The 13,153-nt window shown below is 42.6% G+C and overlaps 2 protein-coding genes across 2 annotated transcripts; one reads left to right on the top strand and one right to left on the bottom strand.

Annotated features, from left to right (window-relative positions):
- Positions 1-980: 980 nt before the first annotated feature.
- Positions 981-7,115, top strand: LOC126986626 (ubiquitin-conjugating enzyme E2 C-like). Its single transcript, XM_050842900.1, has 4 exons — positions 981-1,314; positions 2,900-3,014; positions 4,110-4,314; positions 4,916-7,115. Exons 1-4 carry the CDS (start codon positions 1,211-1,213, stop codon positions 5,020-5,022), a joined length of 531 nt encoding a protein of 176 aa, XP_050698857.1. The 5' UTR covers positions 981-1,210; the 3' UTR covers positions 5,023-7,115.
- LOC126986623 (geranylgeranyl transferase type-2 subunit alpha-like) lies at positions 6,647-13,018 on the bottom strand. The gene is made up of 10 exons (XM_050842898.1): positions 12,737-13,018; positions 12,012-12,122; positions 11,575-11,693; positions 10,867-11,057; positions 10,362-10,561; positions 9,503-9,603; positions 9,179-9,350; positions 8,762-8,987; positions 8,199-8,327; positions 6,647-7,644 (listed from the first exon to the last, which is right to left on the bottom strand). Exons 1-10 carry the CDS (start codon positions 12,737-12,739, stop codon positions 7,211-7,213), a joined length of 1,686 nt encoding a protein of 561 aa, XP_050698855.1. The 5' UTR covers positions 12,740-13,018; the 3' UTR covers positions 6,647-7,210.
- Between the last annotated feature and the right edge of the window lie 135 nt (positions 13,019-13,153).

Genomic DNA, 13,153 nt, shown 5'->3' with positions numbered 1-13,153 from the left:
CCCTCTTCCGCTCGTCACTTATGTAACTACAAAGCCATGACGTGCTGGGGCTGACTACCATGCAGGCCCCTCAAGAAAGCTGGCGCTGTAGGCTGGCACGTAAAAAAAATTAATAAATAAATAAATAAAAAAAAGCTATATTCCTACACAGGTGCCTACATCGTCATGTTTCAATGTATATATAGCCTTAAAGAATATTTATATGGCACCTTGAGGCAAATAAGCATCTGTGATGGCCTTGGAGGCAGCAGAGCTGACACACTTCTTGAAAAAGTTCAAGTCATGAAGTCATGAGGTGTGAAGGTGTCGCGCTTGGTGGAGCTAAAGTGTTACCTGAGTGACTGGAGAGACATTTTTTTTATCGTCCCTTTAAAAATGTGACGTCATAACCGTGGCGTTCCTTTGGGTTCCACCACCTGAAGGGAATAATAATAGTGATGATAATAATAATAATAATAATAATAATAATAATAACACCAAGTATGAGAGACGAACGTTTCATCACTATATACCGGCCAACAGCTGGGCTGCTCTACCGTAAAGGGTGACGTCACAGCTAATTGGCGTTCCAATGGCAATAATAATGATGATTATAATGAGTACATTAATAGTAATAGTGACAATGACATAATAATGAAGATAAGTGATTTAAATATTCTTAACAGCTGAGCGGCTCTTTAAAGTGTGACGTCACAGCTCGGCGTCTCCTATTGGCCGCTGTTGTAGGAATTTGCTCGCAGGTGCAAAATAACTCGCAGATAGAGGTCCAACTTGCTTACTTTTTAAATATTTCACTCACCACTATCATTTACTTGTCCTGTTTCGGCTCTAATACATGGCACAAACATTAGAGAAACACCTGTAATCAAGAGAAGGCTTTATAACAAACGAATAGAAGATTGACCCCACGTTGATGTTCACCCAGCTCTTTCTTGTTTAATCTGTTGGTCTGGTGTGTTGTTTTCTTGCGGGTAATATCATCCATCACAAAGACCACGAACTAGAAGAAAAATAGCATGCATTTGTGTTTTTCCTGCTGTGTATATCCCAGTGCGCATGCGTAGTGGACATCAGAGTGACTTATTTTCTTGAGGAGGTATTTCTCGCATCTACGTCACAGTGCGGCGCTTCCTCCCATTGGCCGCCAGCACCTGAAGGCAGATTTGAATTTCCCTTACCCTGCCAGCACGCCGCCCGCCGCCCCCTCGCCATGGCCCAGAACATCGCCCCCGTCACCGCCTCCACCAGCAACGCCAACAAGAGCAGCCCGGAGAAGGCGCTGAAGGGGCGGGACAGCCACTCGGTATCCAAGAGGTGAGAGGAACGTAAATTTAAAGGTCCCTTGTGGCCCTTTAACTGTGGCCGCCCTGCCGAGCCCAACCCCAGCGGGCCATGGCCATTCCCTAGGCTGCAATGACTTAGTTAATGTGTTTAGAAATGACATATGGGAAGTTTAAATGTGGTCTTCTAACACCGCAATCCAAGGACTGTCTTAGGGCCTCATACCCCCATAAGTGATTCGGTATTATTCCAGAATCACACCCGGGCCGGTCTGCCTCAGTACCCAGTATAGGAGGCACCAAGCTTTCTAGTCAAAGCGATGATTTTGCAATGCATGTGTGATAAAAAAGTGTACTCACCAATAAGATATGTGGGTTTCCTGGTTTCTTAACCCGTTAGCAGCGGGCCGGGGTCATGTTTCTCAATGGTCCCTCTAAGCGAGAAAAATGAGAAAAAAATCATCACTCACACAAACCATTTTATAATATATGTCAAAGCATTTGTGATCAGTTTGTTTATCATCTATTTTGGGGGGTTTATATCATGGCATAAATTTGGCCCGTCGCTGCTACACGGTAAAGCCACAAATTTAGCCCGTCGCTGCTACACGGTAAAGCCACAAATTTAGCCCGTCGCTGCTACATGGTAAAGCCACAAATTTAGCCCGTCGCTGCTACACGGTAAAGCCACAAATTTAGCTCGTCGCTGCTACACGGTAAAGCCACAAATTTAGCTCGTCGCTGCTACACGGTAAAGCCACAAATTTAGCCCGTCGCTGCTACACGGTAAAGCCACAAATTTAGCTCGTCGCTGCTACCGGGTTAATGATTAACTGTATCCTGTTGCCCGCCTCCATTGGTATCTGTTGTGTGTGATAGAGGTTCTGATGTATGCTGATTACATTTTTACTCTTAAACTTGTGAGAAATACCTTAACATAAATCTTAGCCAAGAAAATAGCTGACTGAGTGTGCTTCACTTGGGGAAGCATACCTTACCCTGCCTTAGGTTACCATAGAAGGTCTGGAGCTGCCTTGTGTAGGGCAGTCAGCCTCTTGCAGTCTCCCTACGTTCTTGTGTTCTTCTGTCTCAATCTCAATTTACAGGGAACCTAACAGAACCTTGGTGTTTTCTACTCAAAACATAATTATGTATGTTCTGGCATCGCATTCCCTTGATTTGTCCAGCAATTAATTTATGAGCGGCAGTATATATAGGCTGCTGAACAACTTTGGCCCTTGCTCTAGTTAAGCTATTCATCCTATATGTTTGTGCTGGTGTAACTTTATTTGGGGTCATCTATGTAACATCTCTTGCTGCTATGGCTCTGTGGATGTTATAGTCGTCCCAGGAGAATCTGGCAGGCAGGGGGGGGGGGGTGGCGGGTGCGGGGTCAGCAAACTATTCCTACTGGTACACATGAAGGTATTTCCTTGGTCCATCTGTTAAGCACCAGTCTTTTTTACAGGACTGTTCACATTTAGGGAGTTGTTTATACTGAGTGTTGATAGTCTATTTTTTTGTAGTTTTAACTGTATGGTGAATTTTAAGACTTCTATATATGTGACTAATTGGATTCTACATTTATTTTGCATTAATAATGGTGGTCTCCTTGGCAGGCTACAGCATGAGCTCATGACACTCATGGTCTCCATGGATAAGGGCATATCAGCCTTCCCTGAGGGAGACAACCTCTTCAAGTGGGTGGGCACCCTCACCGGCCCAGCCACCACGGTCAGTGACTTCACCACTGTGTTGGTTGAACTATGCTGTGATGTGCCTTCCTATGTTAGTGGGTAACTTAACAAGATAAGAAAATTGTCCGATTGAATCTTCAGTCTCTGACCTTTATTTATTTATTTTTTCTCAGTACGGTACATAATAGGAAATTGACATTTATCATTTGCAGACATTTTTTGAGTACATAGAAGCTTGTCATCTTTAATATCCCATAGAAATGCTCCCATTCAAATTTTGAGGATCAAATGAACAGATAGGTTTATGGATGGTAAGTCAAATGGCAAATAACTGGTTTTTATAAGCTGCCATGTGTAGGTTGACTGGCCTCTTGTAGTCTCCTTATATCCTTGTTCATCCAGCACACCAATCAAGAATAATGTGCAGTGCAAATGAGTTATTTAAGATGGGCATGTGGTGTTTCAAGATGGGGTGGAGAAAGTAATGAAATTGTGTATCAGGGGTTTGGTATGAATGTGACAGTGAAAGATGTGGAGTGTGGAGTGGTCGCGTCGGTGAAGTGTGGTGTGCTGAGATTGTATGAATATATTATGAGAATGGGGGATATTGAATTTGTGAAGAGTATATGAGGAAAGGATTGAGGGAGGGGTGTCAGGGGAAGACAACCTGTGAAGTGGATCAATAGGGTGAACAAGTATTGGAGTGTGAGAGTTGGAAGTAGCAAGAATGAGTGTGCTGAGAGGGAGTGCCAGAACAGGGAGATGGAGACACTTCTGCCATGGCCGCCCCCTGGAGGGTAGTTCCTGTGAGGGAGCTGTACGTCAGAGATATAGATGGATAGATAGATCCTTGTGTAAACACCAGATATATAGCCACTCATGTAAAAGTATTATTTTACAATTTTTAAGGAAAGTTAGGGGCCAACTTTTACAAGGATATATTTTTTCTAGGGAATTACTCTTAAGACTATAACTTAAACCTTTTGAGTGTGTTGAATTTTCTCTTTAGCTGAACATATAGCCTTGTGATTGATTTTTCTATGCGTTAGGTTTTTGAACTAGTACACATGGTAGGTGAAACACATACTATAAAAACGTAGCTTGTTTCTGATCTGGTACCGCCGTCCTGCAGGTGTACGAGGGGCTGACTTACCGCTTGTCTCTCGAGTTCCCCAGCAGTTACCCCTACTCGGCCCCCACTGTAAAGTTCATAACTGCCTGCTTCCATCCTAATGTTGACCTGCACGGTAACATCTGCCTTGATATCCTGAAGGAGAAGTGGTCAGCATCCTATGATGTCCGTGCCATCTTGCTCTCCATCCAGTCTCTGCTTGGAGGTGAGTCTGCATGAATACATGTTAGGGGTTGAAAGTCTCGTACTTCATAAGAGGATTAAACTGTTTGCTTTCAGGAAATATCAATGGAGTGCATAATTTTTATTGTAAAATGGGCAGATTATTTTATTACATTGACCTTTGAATCCCTAGAATGGTTGGGGTAACGTTGTCCAGATTTGCTTAAAACCCATAGTTTCGGTGGGGTTTAAAACGACAAAAATGGCAAAAGTACCTAAAAATAACAAGGGTATCAGTAGTATTAGCATGAAACTTTTAGCAGATAGACTTGAAAATTATAGTGAATCTATATAAAATTGACATGTTTCAATGGCTACCTATTGTTGCCTTAGTCATCTCAAAAGCTTTTGACAGTCTAACACAAATCTTTGCTTTCTACACTACTCGCTTATGAATTCAATCCCTCTTCAGTGTCTCAAAAACTCAGTTTGATAAACCCTTCAGACATCTATCCCTTGTTATTTGATGGCACACAGCATGAAGCTATTTGTGTATTCTTTTGAAAAATTAGTAACAAGACTACCAGTATCATTATTGTTATCATATATTATTAGTTCCTCTATTTGCTTTTGTATCTCCTCAGAGCCCAACAATGACAGTCCCCTCAATGGCCATGCGGCAGAGCTGTGGACGAATCAGGCAGCCTACAAGAAACATCTACTGGAGCATTACAAGAAGGCAATGAATTGATGACCCACAATACACACACATACACACACACACACACGCACACGCTCACACTCACTCACTGCAACAGGGCTGTGGCAACACTAAAGGCAATTGTTAAGTGGCTGACATATTATTGTGTCCGTTACTACTAGATTTAGTCATATTTTATAACCGGTCATTTCATCAACTGGTGGTAAAAGTCCAGTGTTTTGATCACATAAAAGATTGTTAGTATATAGTTTTCTATTTACTAATTTAAAATTTTAAAATGCTTTCATATATGGTATTTACATTGAAGAGTGATAGGCTTCCATATATTTGGATGTCATTTTATCAATTGGTATCCTTATGTCAGGTCATTTTATCAGTTAGATAAAATGGTCAGCTGGCTGGCTGAGTGGTGCAAATAACCAGTGATTCTGGCAGCTGACAGTCTTCTGGCACCCTTCCTACTCAAGATCTTTTATTTTCAGTTTCATATCCTTCATGTATTCCAGTGACTAGATGGATGAAAACTTTTTGAATGGGCTTCAGGTTTTTATCAAACGTTTTATATAGAGGTTAACATTTTATAAGAAATCCAAGTTAGGTGATAGTATATGTATTGTGTATGTTATGAGGTCAGTAATGACTTTGGTATGAATGTTTTTTGTCTGTGATGTATAATATGAACAAATCTTATTTTTCCTTCTTCCTCTCAGTAAAGGCAACAGGTTTTGAGGGAACAATGCATTTTTTAACCTGTTGATTATAGCTATTAAGGTTATTGCTGTTGATGAGGGCTTATATCATTATGTAAGGACTTGGCATGGTATGAAGGCAGACATGAGATGCATAGTGAATACAAAAGAAATACAATGCTGTCAATATATCAAGATTTGGGGGTCTTATGAAGGGTAACAGAAAAGATACCCCAGGGATAAGAGTGCAGTGTGCAGGTCTGACCTCTCCGTTACCTCCCAATTTGTATCTGGTCAAAGTCAAGTCCTTGACTTCAGTCTACTGGTGAGTAATGTGTGATTGCTCCAAAAGAGAAAGTAGAACTTCTTGTGACAAATTTTTATTTAAAGCTCAGCCATGAGCTCTGTGGTCCAGTGGTGGATAGGGGAAGGGTTGGTAATGGGACTGGTGGAGAGGGGAAGGGTTGGTAATGGGACTGGTGGATAGGGGAAGGATTGGTAATGGGACTGGTGGAGAGGGGAAGGGTTGGTAATGGGACTGGTGGATAGGGGAAGTATTGGTAATGGGACTGGTGGAGAGGGGAAGGGTTGGTAATGGGACTGGTGGAGAGGGGAAGGGTTGGTAATGGGAGGAATTGAGAGGTTTAGAAGAGGATTAGTCCACTTCCATTTCCTTTTGCCCCTTTCCATACCGTGATGCCGACATCTGCGTCATGGATGGAAAGGGTTAAGGACCAATATGACAGAGATGAGAAGTGTGGCCACATGCAGCCATAGTGTACGCCCCCTTGCTTTACCTTTTGTGACAGAAGTAGCAAGTTGAATCCAAGATCATGGCACTGGTGTACACATTTTGATTTTATTATTGTGGATGTGAAAATTTGCTGCAACCACTGTATTTTTTGTCTTCTCTGCAGGTGAAGAGAAACATGCTGCCACTATTTTGAAAGAAGCAAAACAAAGAAATAGCTTGAATCTTTATTATAACATCAAAATAATTCAACTTAATACTACTGGAATCTTCCAGCAATCCCCAATTGTTCAACTTCTCAGAATTAAAATCACCAGCAAGAGAAGTTGACCCTCCCCAGACCTGCAGAGCCACTGGCTTTGCTGCAGAAACAAAACAAAGTTTTCTTACTCCAAGATATACAAGCAATATCTTAACCATCTCCAATAGTGGTTTGCAAACTACACAGTATATAATGCTTTATTCTGTTTACTTTGTGTTGCATATATTTCCATTAAGCATGAATGTGCCAAGTGAACGACATAAGAAAACTTACATATCTGTGCAGTACATGTATGTGCAATAAGATTAATTGCTACTGTTTTTGATTTTTGCACATCGTATTTCCCTTAGGCACACTGGTCCCATAGTTATCAAGGGTAATCTTATAGAAATTATACCGTTGAAAATAAAATAAAAAGAAACTTCATTTGAGCTAAAACAGATTTTTTTTCAGTAACAAGTATTTAATGAATGAAGGAATGAAGCTGCTATTCTTGACCTAAGGATCATGTGGTCCTCACCTCACACTAAGTGATTGGAGGCCAGGCAAAAGCTTCTTGATCTGTGTTTCACAGTCCTCCACGCTACACAAAGGATTGTTCTTGAGGTTGAGGCGTCTCAGGTTTGGCAGGGGCTGCAGACATGCCAGCTGCTCAACATCTGATATTTTGTTATGGGCTACCGACAGAGATTCTAAGGCAGCTAAGGCAGAGAGGGGGGCCAGGTTCTGGATCTCATTGTGATCTAGAATCAGCTCCCTGCATGCCACCAGGTTGTTAAGTGATGAAATAGAGGACAGATTGTTGTTGCTGAAGTCTACACAGTATGTTGTGGCTAGCAGGTGGCTGAGGGTGACTCTTGTAAGGTCTTGCCCACATACAGAAAATTTACTTCCAGCCTCTGCAGTGACCCGATGCTTTCTGAGGGCCGTCTCCATCACCAGTCTGCTCTCTGAAAGCAATACAGAGTGTCATAATGTGTGTAGAATCTTTGAGGGCTTATAAAGCGGATACGTAGCTTGCTGTAAGTTCACCAATCCATTGTCTTCACTCTACTTCCTACAAGACTGGGAGCTGCTGGACCCAATATTTAAAAAAATAAATAAATAAATATAAAGTCAGAAAAGGAAAGCAACCCAAAAATATACTGCAAGCTTCGTGAAGAGGTATCTGCTGATCCCTATGAGGATTGCTTATAAATTCATACACACCATTTCAATTGCTGCTGCTATCAGGGAAAAGGACCTATAGTTATGGTATAAAAATCTTATATAAAGTCAAAATAAAGATTGATGAACATTCTTTTAAGAAGAGTCCAATTTACACATCAGCTCAATTTTCAAGGTGTTTTATTCCTGATACACTTCTCCAATCCCTTGAATATCACTTACCAAAGCTACACAACCTTCCTACTCTTCCTGAAACTTAGCTGCCTGTCATTTAGGATTCAGCACTACGTGGACTTTGCTGCCTAGTGCTAGTGTGTCAATACAAATCATAACTCACTCATGTCAGCATAATAGTTGTAGCGGAGGGGGTCCAGGGTCTGCAGCTGGGCCAGGTAGTGCAGGATGGTGGCCAGGTGGGCTCGGGAATCCAGTGCCCACAATACATCCACCAGTGTCAGCAATACCCCTGTGTGGAAGCACCAAAAATTACCATCACAGAATTCACATACTGATTTAAGTCACCAGCACAGTAAGGCATAATTGTTTTTAAGTGACAGTGAGGAAAAAGTTATGACCAGTGGGGTTGGAGGACCGGTGCGCATAAAAAAGTGGATAGGGAACATATACTTATGAATGCTGCATACATACTAATGAAACCAAACAGATACATGGCTGGGTTACCATGCACTGCCCTGCTAAGGAAATAACAATATTTACCCTTTACTAGCATTTGTGTTATGAACTGTGTATTGTAGATGTGCTGGCTGAGTGGTCAGCATGTGGGTGTGGTGAGCCCGTGGACCTAGGTTTGAGTCCCACCTAAACATGTAGTAGAATACTGAAATGTAATCTAAATCCCAAGGTCTCAAGGATGAAATGTTGTAGGAAAAGATGACTTACATTTGTTGTCTGGATCTAGCTCATCCAAAGTGGTGCAATTTGTCTTCACCTCCTCCAAGGTGGAGCGAGTGGTATCTGACAGCTCCTCCCCACACACCTCCAAAGTTGCCACCCACTCCATGGCCTGTGCTGCCCCCTGGCCCACCATGAGGCTCCTGGTGGGCTGGGCAGCCAGACTAAAGCTTATCTTGTGCTCTTTATCCAGGGTTAGGGACAAGTCTGCAGCCTGAGGAGTGACATTTTGTTTTTATCACACTCATCTCTTCTTCAGAAGTCCAATATTTTGTAGCTTGTGCTAGTCATGGATAATGTTATTTGATCTGATACAGTTCAGAGCTCTCCAGTATAGCATAACAAAGCACAAGCAAGAAGTTCACTACCAACAGCAAAAACACTTCAGAGCAGAGGCTGACTCACCCATACACAGGAGTACACACTTTTGTCTGGTGCCCACCAGGACAGACTAGACCCATCTCTTGTTCCCTCTACCACTGTCTCAGGGACGGCAGTAAGTGGCACGGGCTGGGAGAACACACACACCAAATGCCCGGCATCACCATGGGTGTGTATGTACCCTATCTGCAATAGTCTGGGGAACACAAAAACTGCTAATGATTCTAGATTAAGGAAATATGAAATTTTTGAAATTTTTCATCAGCATCATTAGAAAATACCTAGTTTTAAAGATGGATATGTATAGGAAAAGGAAGAAGTAGATGAGCTTGGCAAGATAAGGCTTACCTAGGCCCCTTCTCTTGTCTATTTACCAGCCATCGCAGGAAAAACCATGGACTCTGGTCTGAAGGGTCAGTAAACACTGCCTCCACCACTGTCTGCAGCTCCTGCAACAGACAATACATTCACTGCAAGACAGTTAAGTAAAATATTGATAGGACTATACAGTGATCATCATGGTGAGTGGTGCAGCTGCATTCAAGAGAATATGACTATTTTTTTTCTTATGTCGCGGCCTACTGCGCCGCTAGGCTTTTTTTTTCACTGGTAGGGGCCTGATGGTCGGCCCCGCCCGTTGTGGTGCCTCTCTCTAGAGAGGTAATCTAGAGTCTGGGTTGACAGGTGGTCTTCAGGGCAACATGTGGGTAGTCTTAGGCCACTTGGCAGTAACTGAAAAATCCCAGCTGTGTGGCAGCCAGGATTCGAACCCGCATCCCTCCTGGATCTCCCGGAGGTGGCGCTGGCACGCTAACCACTCAGCCACCGCCTTGCAAAGGACCAATACCTCTGAGAAAAAAATTCCTGAAACAATTTGAAATGAGGGACAGTAAACTCTCAATTTAGTGGATTGATTCAAACCACCCCTTTATACTAGATCAAATTTCCATAATCTTTGATTTAATGGAATTTTACACAAAATCTAGTGTAATTCCATAAAATTTGGTATGAAGGCACATTGGGCACCATGTACCAGGCTTGCTCTCATCTGCTCAGTCTGCATCCTGCCATTGCAGTGTGTGGTGTTCACTCACTTTTGTAGATCCAGTGGATTACCCCATTCAGCATTCATCAATTTAGAGGGCTATTACACTAAATAAAGCAAAAAATAATGTAAAAAAGAAAAGCCTTGTGGTATATACTGTACCTTAACAAGGGCTTGCTCTGCCACTGGGTGGGGTGAGGTGGGTGTAGGGGGATGTACGAGGGGCAGCAGCTTTGAGCGATAGTGCCACGCTGAGTAATTGCTCAAATTATGTTCAATCAGTTGCTGGGAGACTTTGAGTTCATCCTCCGGCTGTTGCTTACTGCCAGCCACCACAAACCTCCGGTAGTCCCAGCAGTGAACTGGAACACAAGAACACTGTCTACAGTACATGTTACCCCCAACTGTCTGCAATTATTTTCACCGTTGTACAGATGCAATTTAGCACTTAAGAAATGTGAAAGGAAAGTGCCATCACTATAAGGTTCCATACTGGTGTGATCTGCATCAGTTCCTAAAACCAAGTTCCATCATATAAGTTGGGCAGCATGATATAATGGAGAGGAATTAGTAGAGTAATGGGTTCAATAAGGGGGCAACAATATGATAGAGGTTTATAAATGTATGACACGAAAAGAACAGCAGTTAACAATTCTCATATACGTACAATTCCTTTCATCCAGCTTGAGGTAGCTGTCACACAGTTTGAGCTCGGCAGCCCAGGGTGGGTTGGGGAAGTTTTCCATCACCCAACATCGATGATGCCACGCACCATAACTCTTGTGGTTTTTCATAAGACAGGTCTCCACCATCTTAAGCTCAGACTGCAACACCTCAGACCATGACTCCTCATTTTCACTAGGGAAAAATAGTGATACCCTTGGATGAGGTAGTGGATGAGTGGAACAAACCTTACAAAAATATAGTTGGTGCAAATCTGATTAGATTTCTAGAAAACCTATTATATAGCAAATCATCATATCAAAACACATAACTACATGTCCATGGAACTGTGTAATCCTCACTAAATGAGTCTCCTTTGACTAGACTAGGTTGATCCTCCCATGCCAGAGAACCATGAGATGTGCTTTTGGTACTTAAGCCAAGTAAATTATCCCTGTCTCTCTCTCTCCAATGACTGACAGTAAGAAATTGACAACCCAACTTTGAAGGCATAGCATGGACATGAGAGGCACTGTTACTAATGTGAAGTCTGTGATGTAACTACCCAGCAAGAATAATGTAGAATCAATCTGAATATTCGGTGTTCAAAGAGCATGCAGCTATTCCCTGCCATAAACCAAGGCATTACTGTACTGAAGAGCAAAAATTTCTAACCCTAACATGAACATTTTTTATCAGTCCACAGACCCACCTTTTGTTGGCTAACAGAGTTTCACGGCGGATGTTCCAGAGTGTAGTGGCATCAGGGTTGGCAGCCAGTAGCTGGGCAGTGGCCTTAAGGCACTCTTCATCATAGGTCCCTGAAGCGCGCTGCACATAGGAGAGTAGTGACAGGTAATGCACGATTAAAAAATGTGGCTCAGATGACTACTTTACTGATACAGTACTTTGTCAAAGCTTTCAGGAAGTACATGTAAAGGCATGTCAGAAACCCTTCAATTACTGGAATATAAGGAATAAAAAATTATTTTAAGATATTAAAATGTTGGAAAGAAACATTAATCTTAGACTTCAGCTACAGGAGCATAAGGAGAAGGGTAAAATTCCTTTGAGGTATGAATATATAAGACTACAATCTATGCTGCAGGTCAAAAGATGTCACTTCCAAGACTTGGCATGTGAGGCTACCTTCTCAACCACCTTGGTCAGCCCACCAAGGTACAGCTTCTGCTTCTCTGCTCTTTCTTTGCGCTTTTCTTCTGCCTGTTCGGCTGTGGTCTTGATCTTGAGGCGTCCGTGCTGCCAATAATAGTTTTACAGTCAGTAATGATGGAAACACCTTTGTGGGAGACTGCATCATATAGGTCCAAATTTCTCAGGAATGAAATTATCATACAAGAAAAATCCATGGTATAGATATATAATGCAGTCCTTGAAACTATAATAAAGTGACTTCTCTATCCTATATTGACCCTATTATAAAATGGACTCAGTGGGAATATGTTTTCATGCTCCCATGAGCACCTTTCACTAATATAAAAAGTAAATTTAACTCCAAAATGAGTCCTTCACCATGACTGTAAGGCTTGGCCTCTTAACATCACCAATTGTAAAATAAGTAGGAGTGGCAGTCAGCTTGTGTTGGCTCTCTCTGATAGTGTTCAGAGGCTTAGAACTATCAACTGCCTCCAGACTTTCCCTACAGCTGATGAGGGCTAATGGACCTGCACTCGGGGTCACACATTTAAGGGTTCCAAACATCAAGACTAACGGTCATGTGAACTTCAGTGCCACAAAGTATGAAGGATCTGCAAATAATTCCAATACAAGAACTCATATGTTAAACCCCTCCCATCCCGGGCCGCGCAACAGCCTTCCTCCACGCCCCGAGCACTGCCATTATAGTGACCCACCATACTGGCTGCGGGGCGGGGCTGGTGCTGCTTCCGTACACCTCTGACGCCTTGTATCGCTGCTTGGGTCGTCACTCCCTAATCTCCTTCCTTCGTGGCCTTTAGTTGTCCTCCTTCCTTCGTGTCCAGCCCTCAGCCAGGAGTGTTATCATGCTGCTGGCCGATAGGGGTTGTTTACACTCTGCATGACGAGGCGGCTGGAAGGCAACTCTCAGCAACGGGCCTAAAACAACTTCTTCTTTTGACCTGGCTTTGTATCGCTTCTTAGGTCCTCCTTCTCAACACCTCATCTTCTTAGGTCCTTCTTCTCATCACTTCTTTTGACCTGTTCCGCTTTGTATCGCTTCTTAGGTCCTCCTTCTCAACACCTCATCTTCTTAGGTCCTCACTTCTTCTTCTTAGGTCCTCACTTCTTCT

This window comes from Eriocheir sinensis, chromosome 62, assembly GCF_024679095.1.
Source record: "Eriocheir sinensis breed Jianghai 21 chromosome 62, ASM2467909v1, whole genome shotgun sequence".
NCBI classification, from domain to species: Eukaryota; Metazoa; Arthropoda; class Malacostraca; order Decapoda; family Varunidae; genus Eriocheir; species Eriocheir sinensis.
The sequence above is the reverse complement of the archived record's forward strand: the minus strand, read 5'-3'. Positions and strand labels throughout refer to the sequence as shown.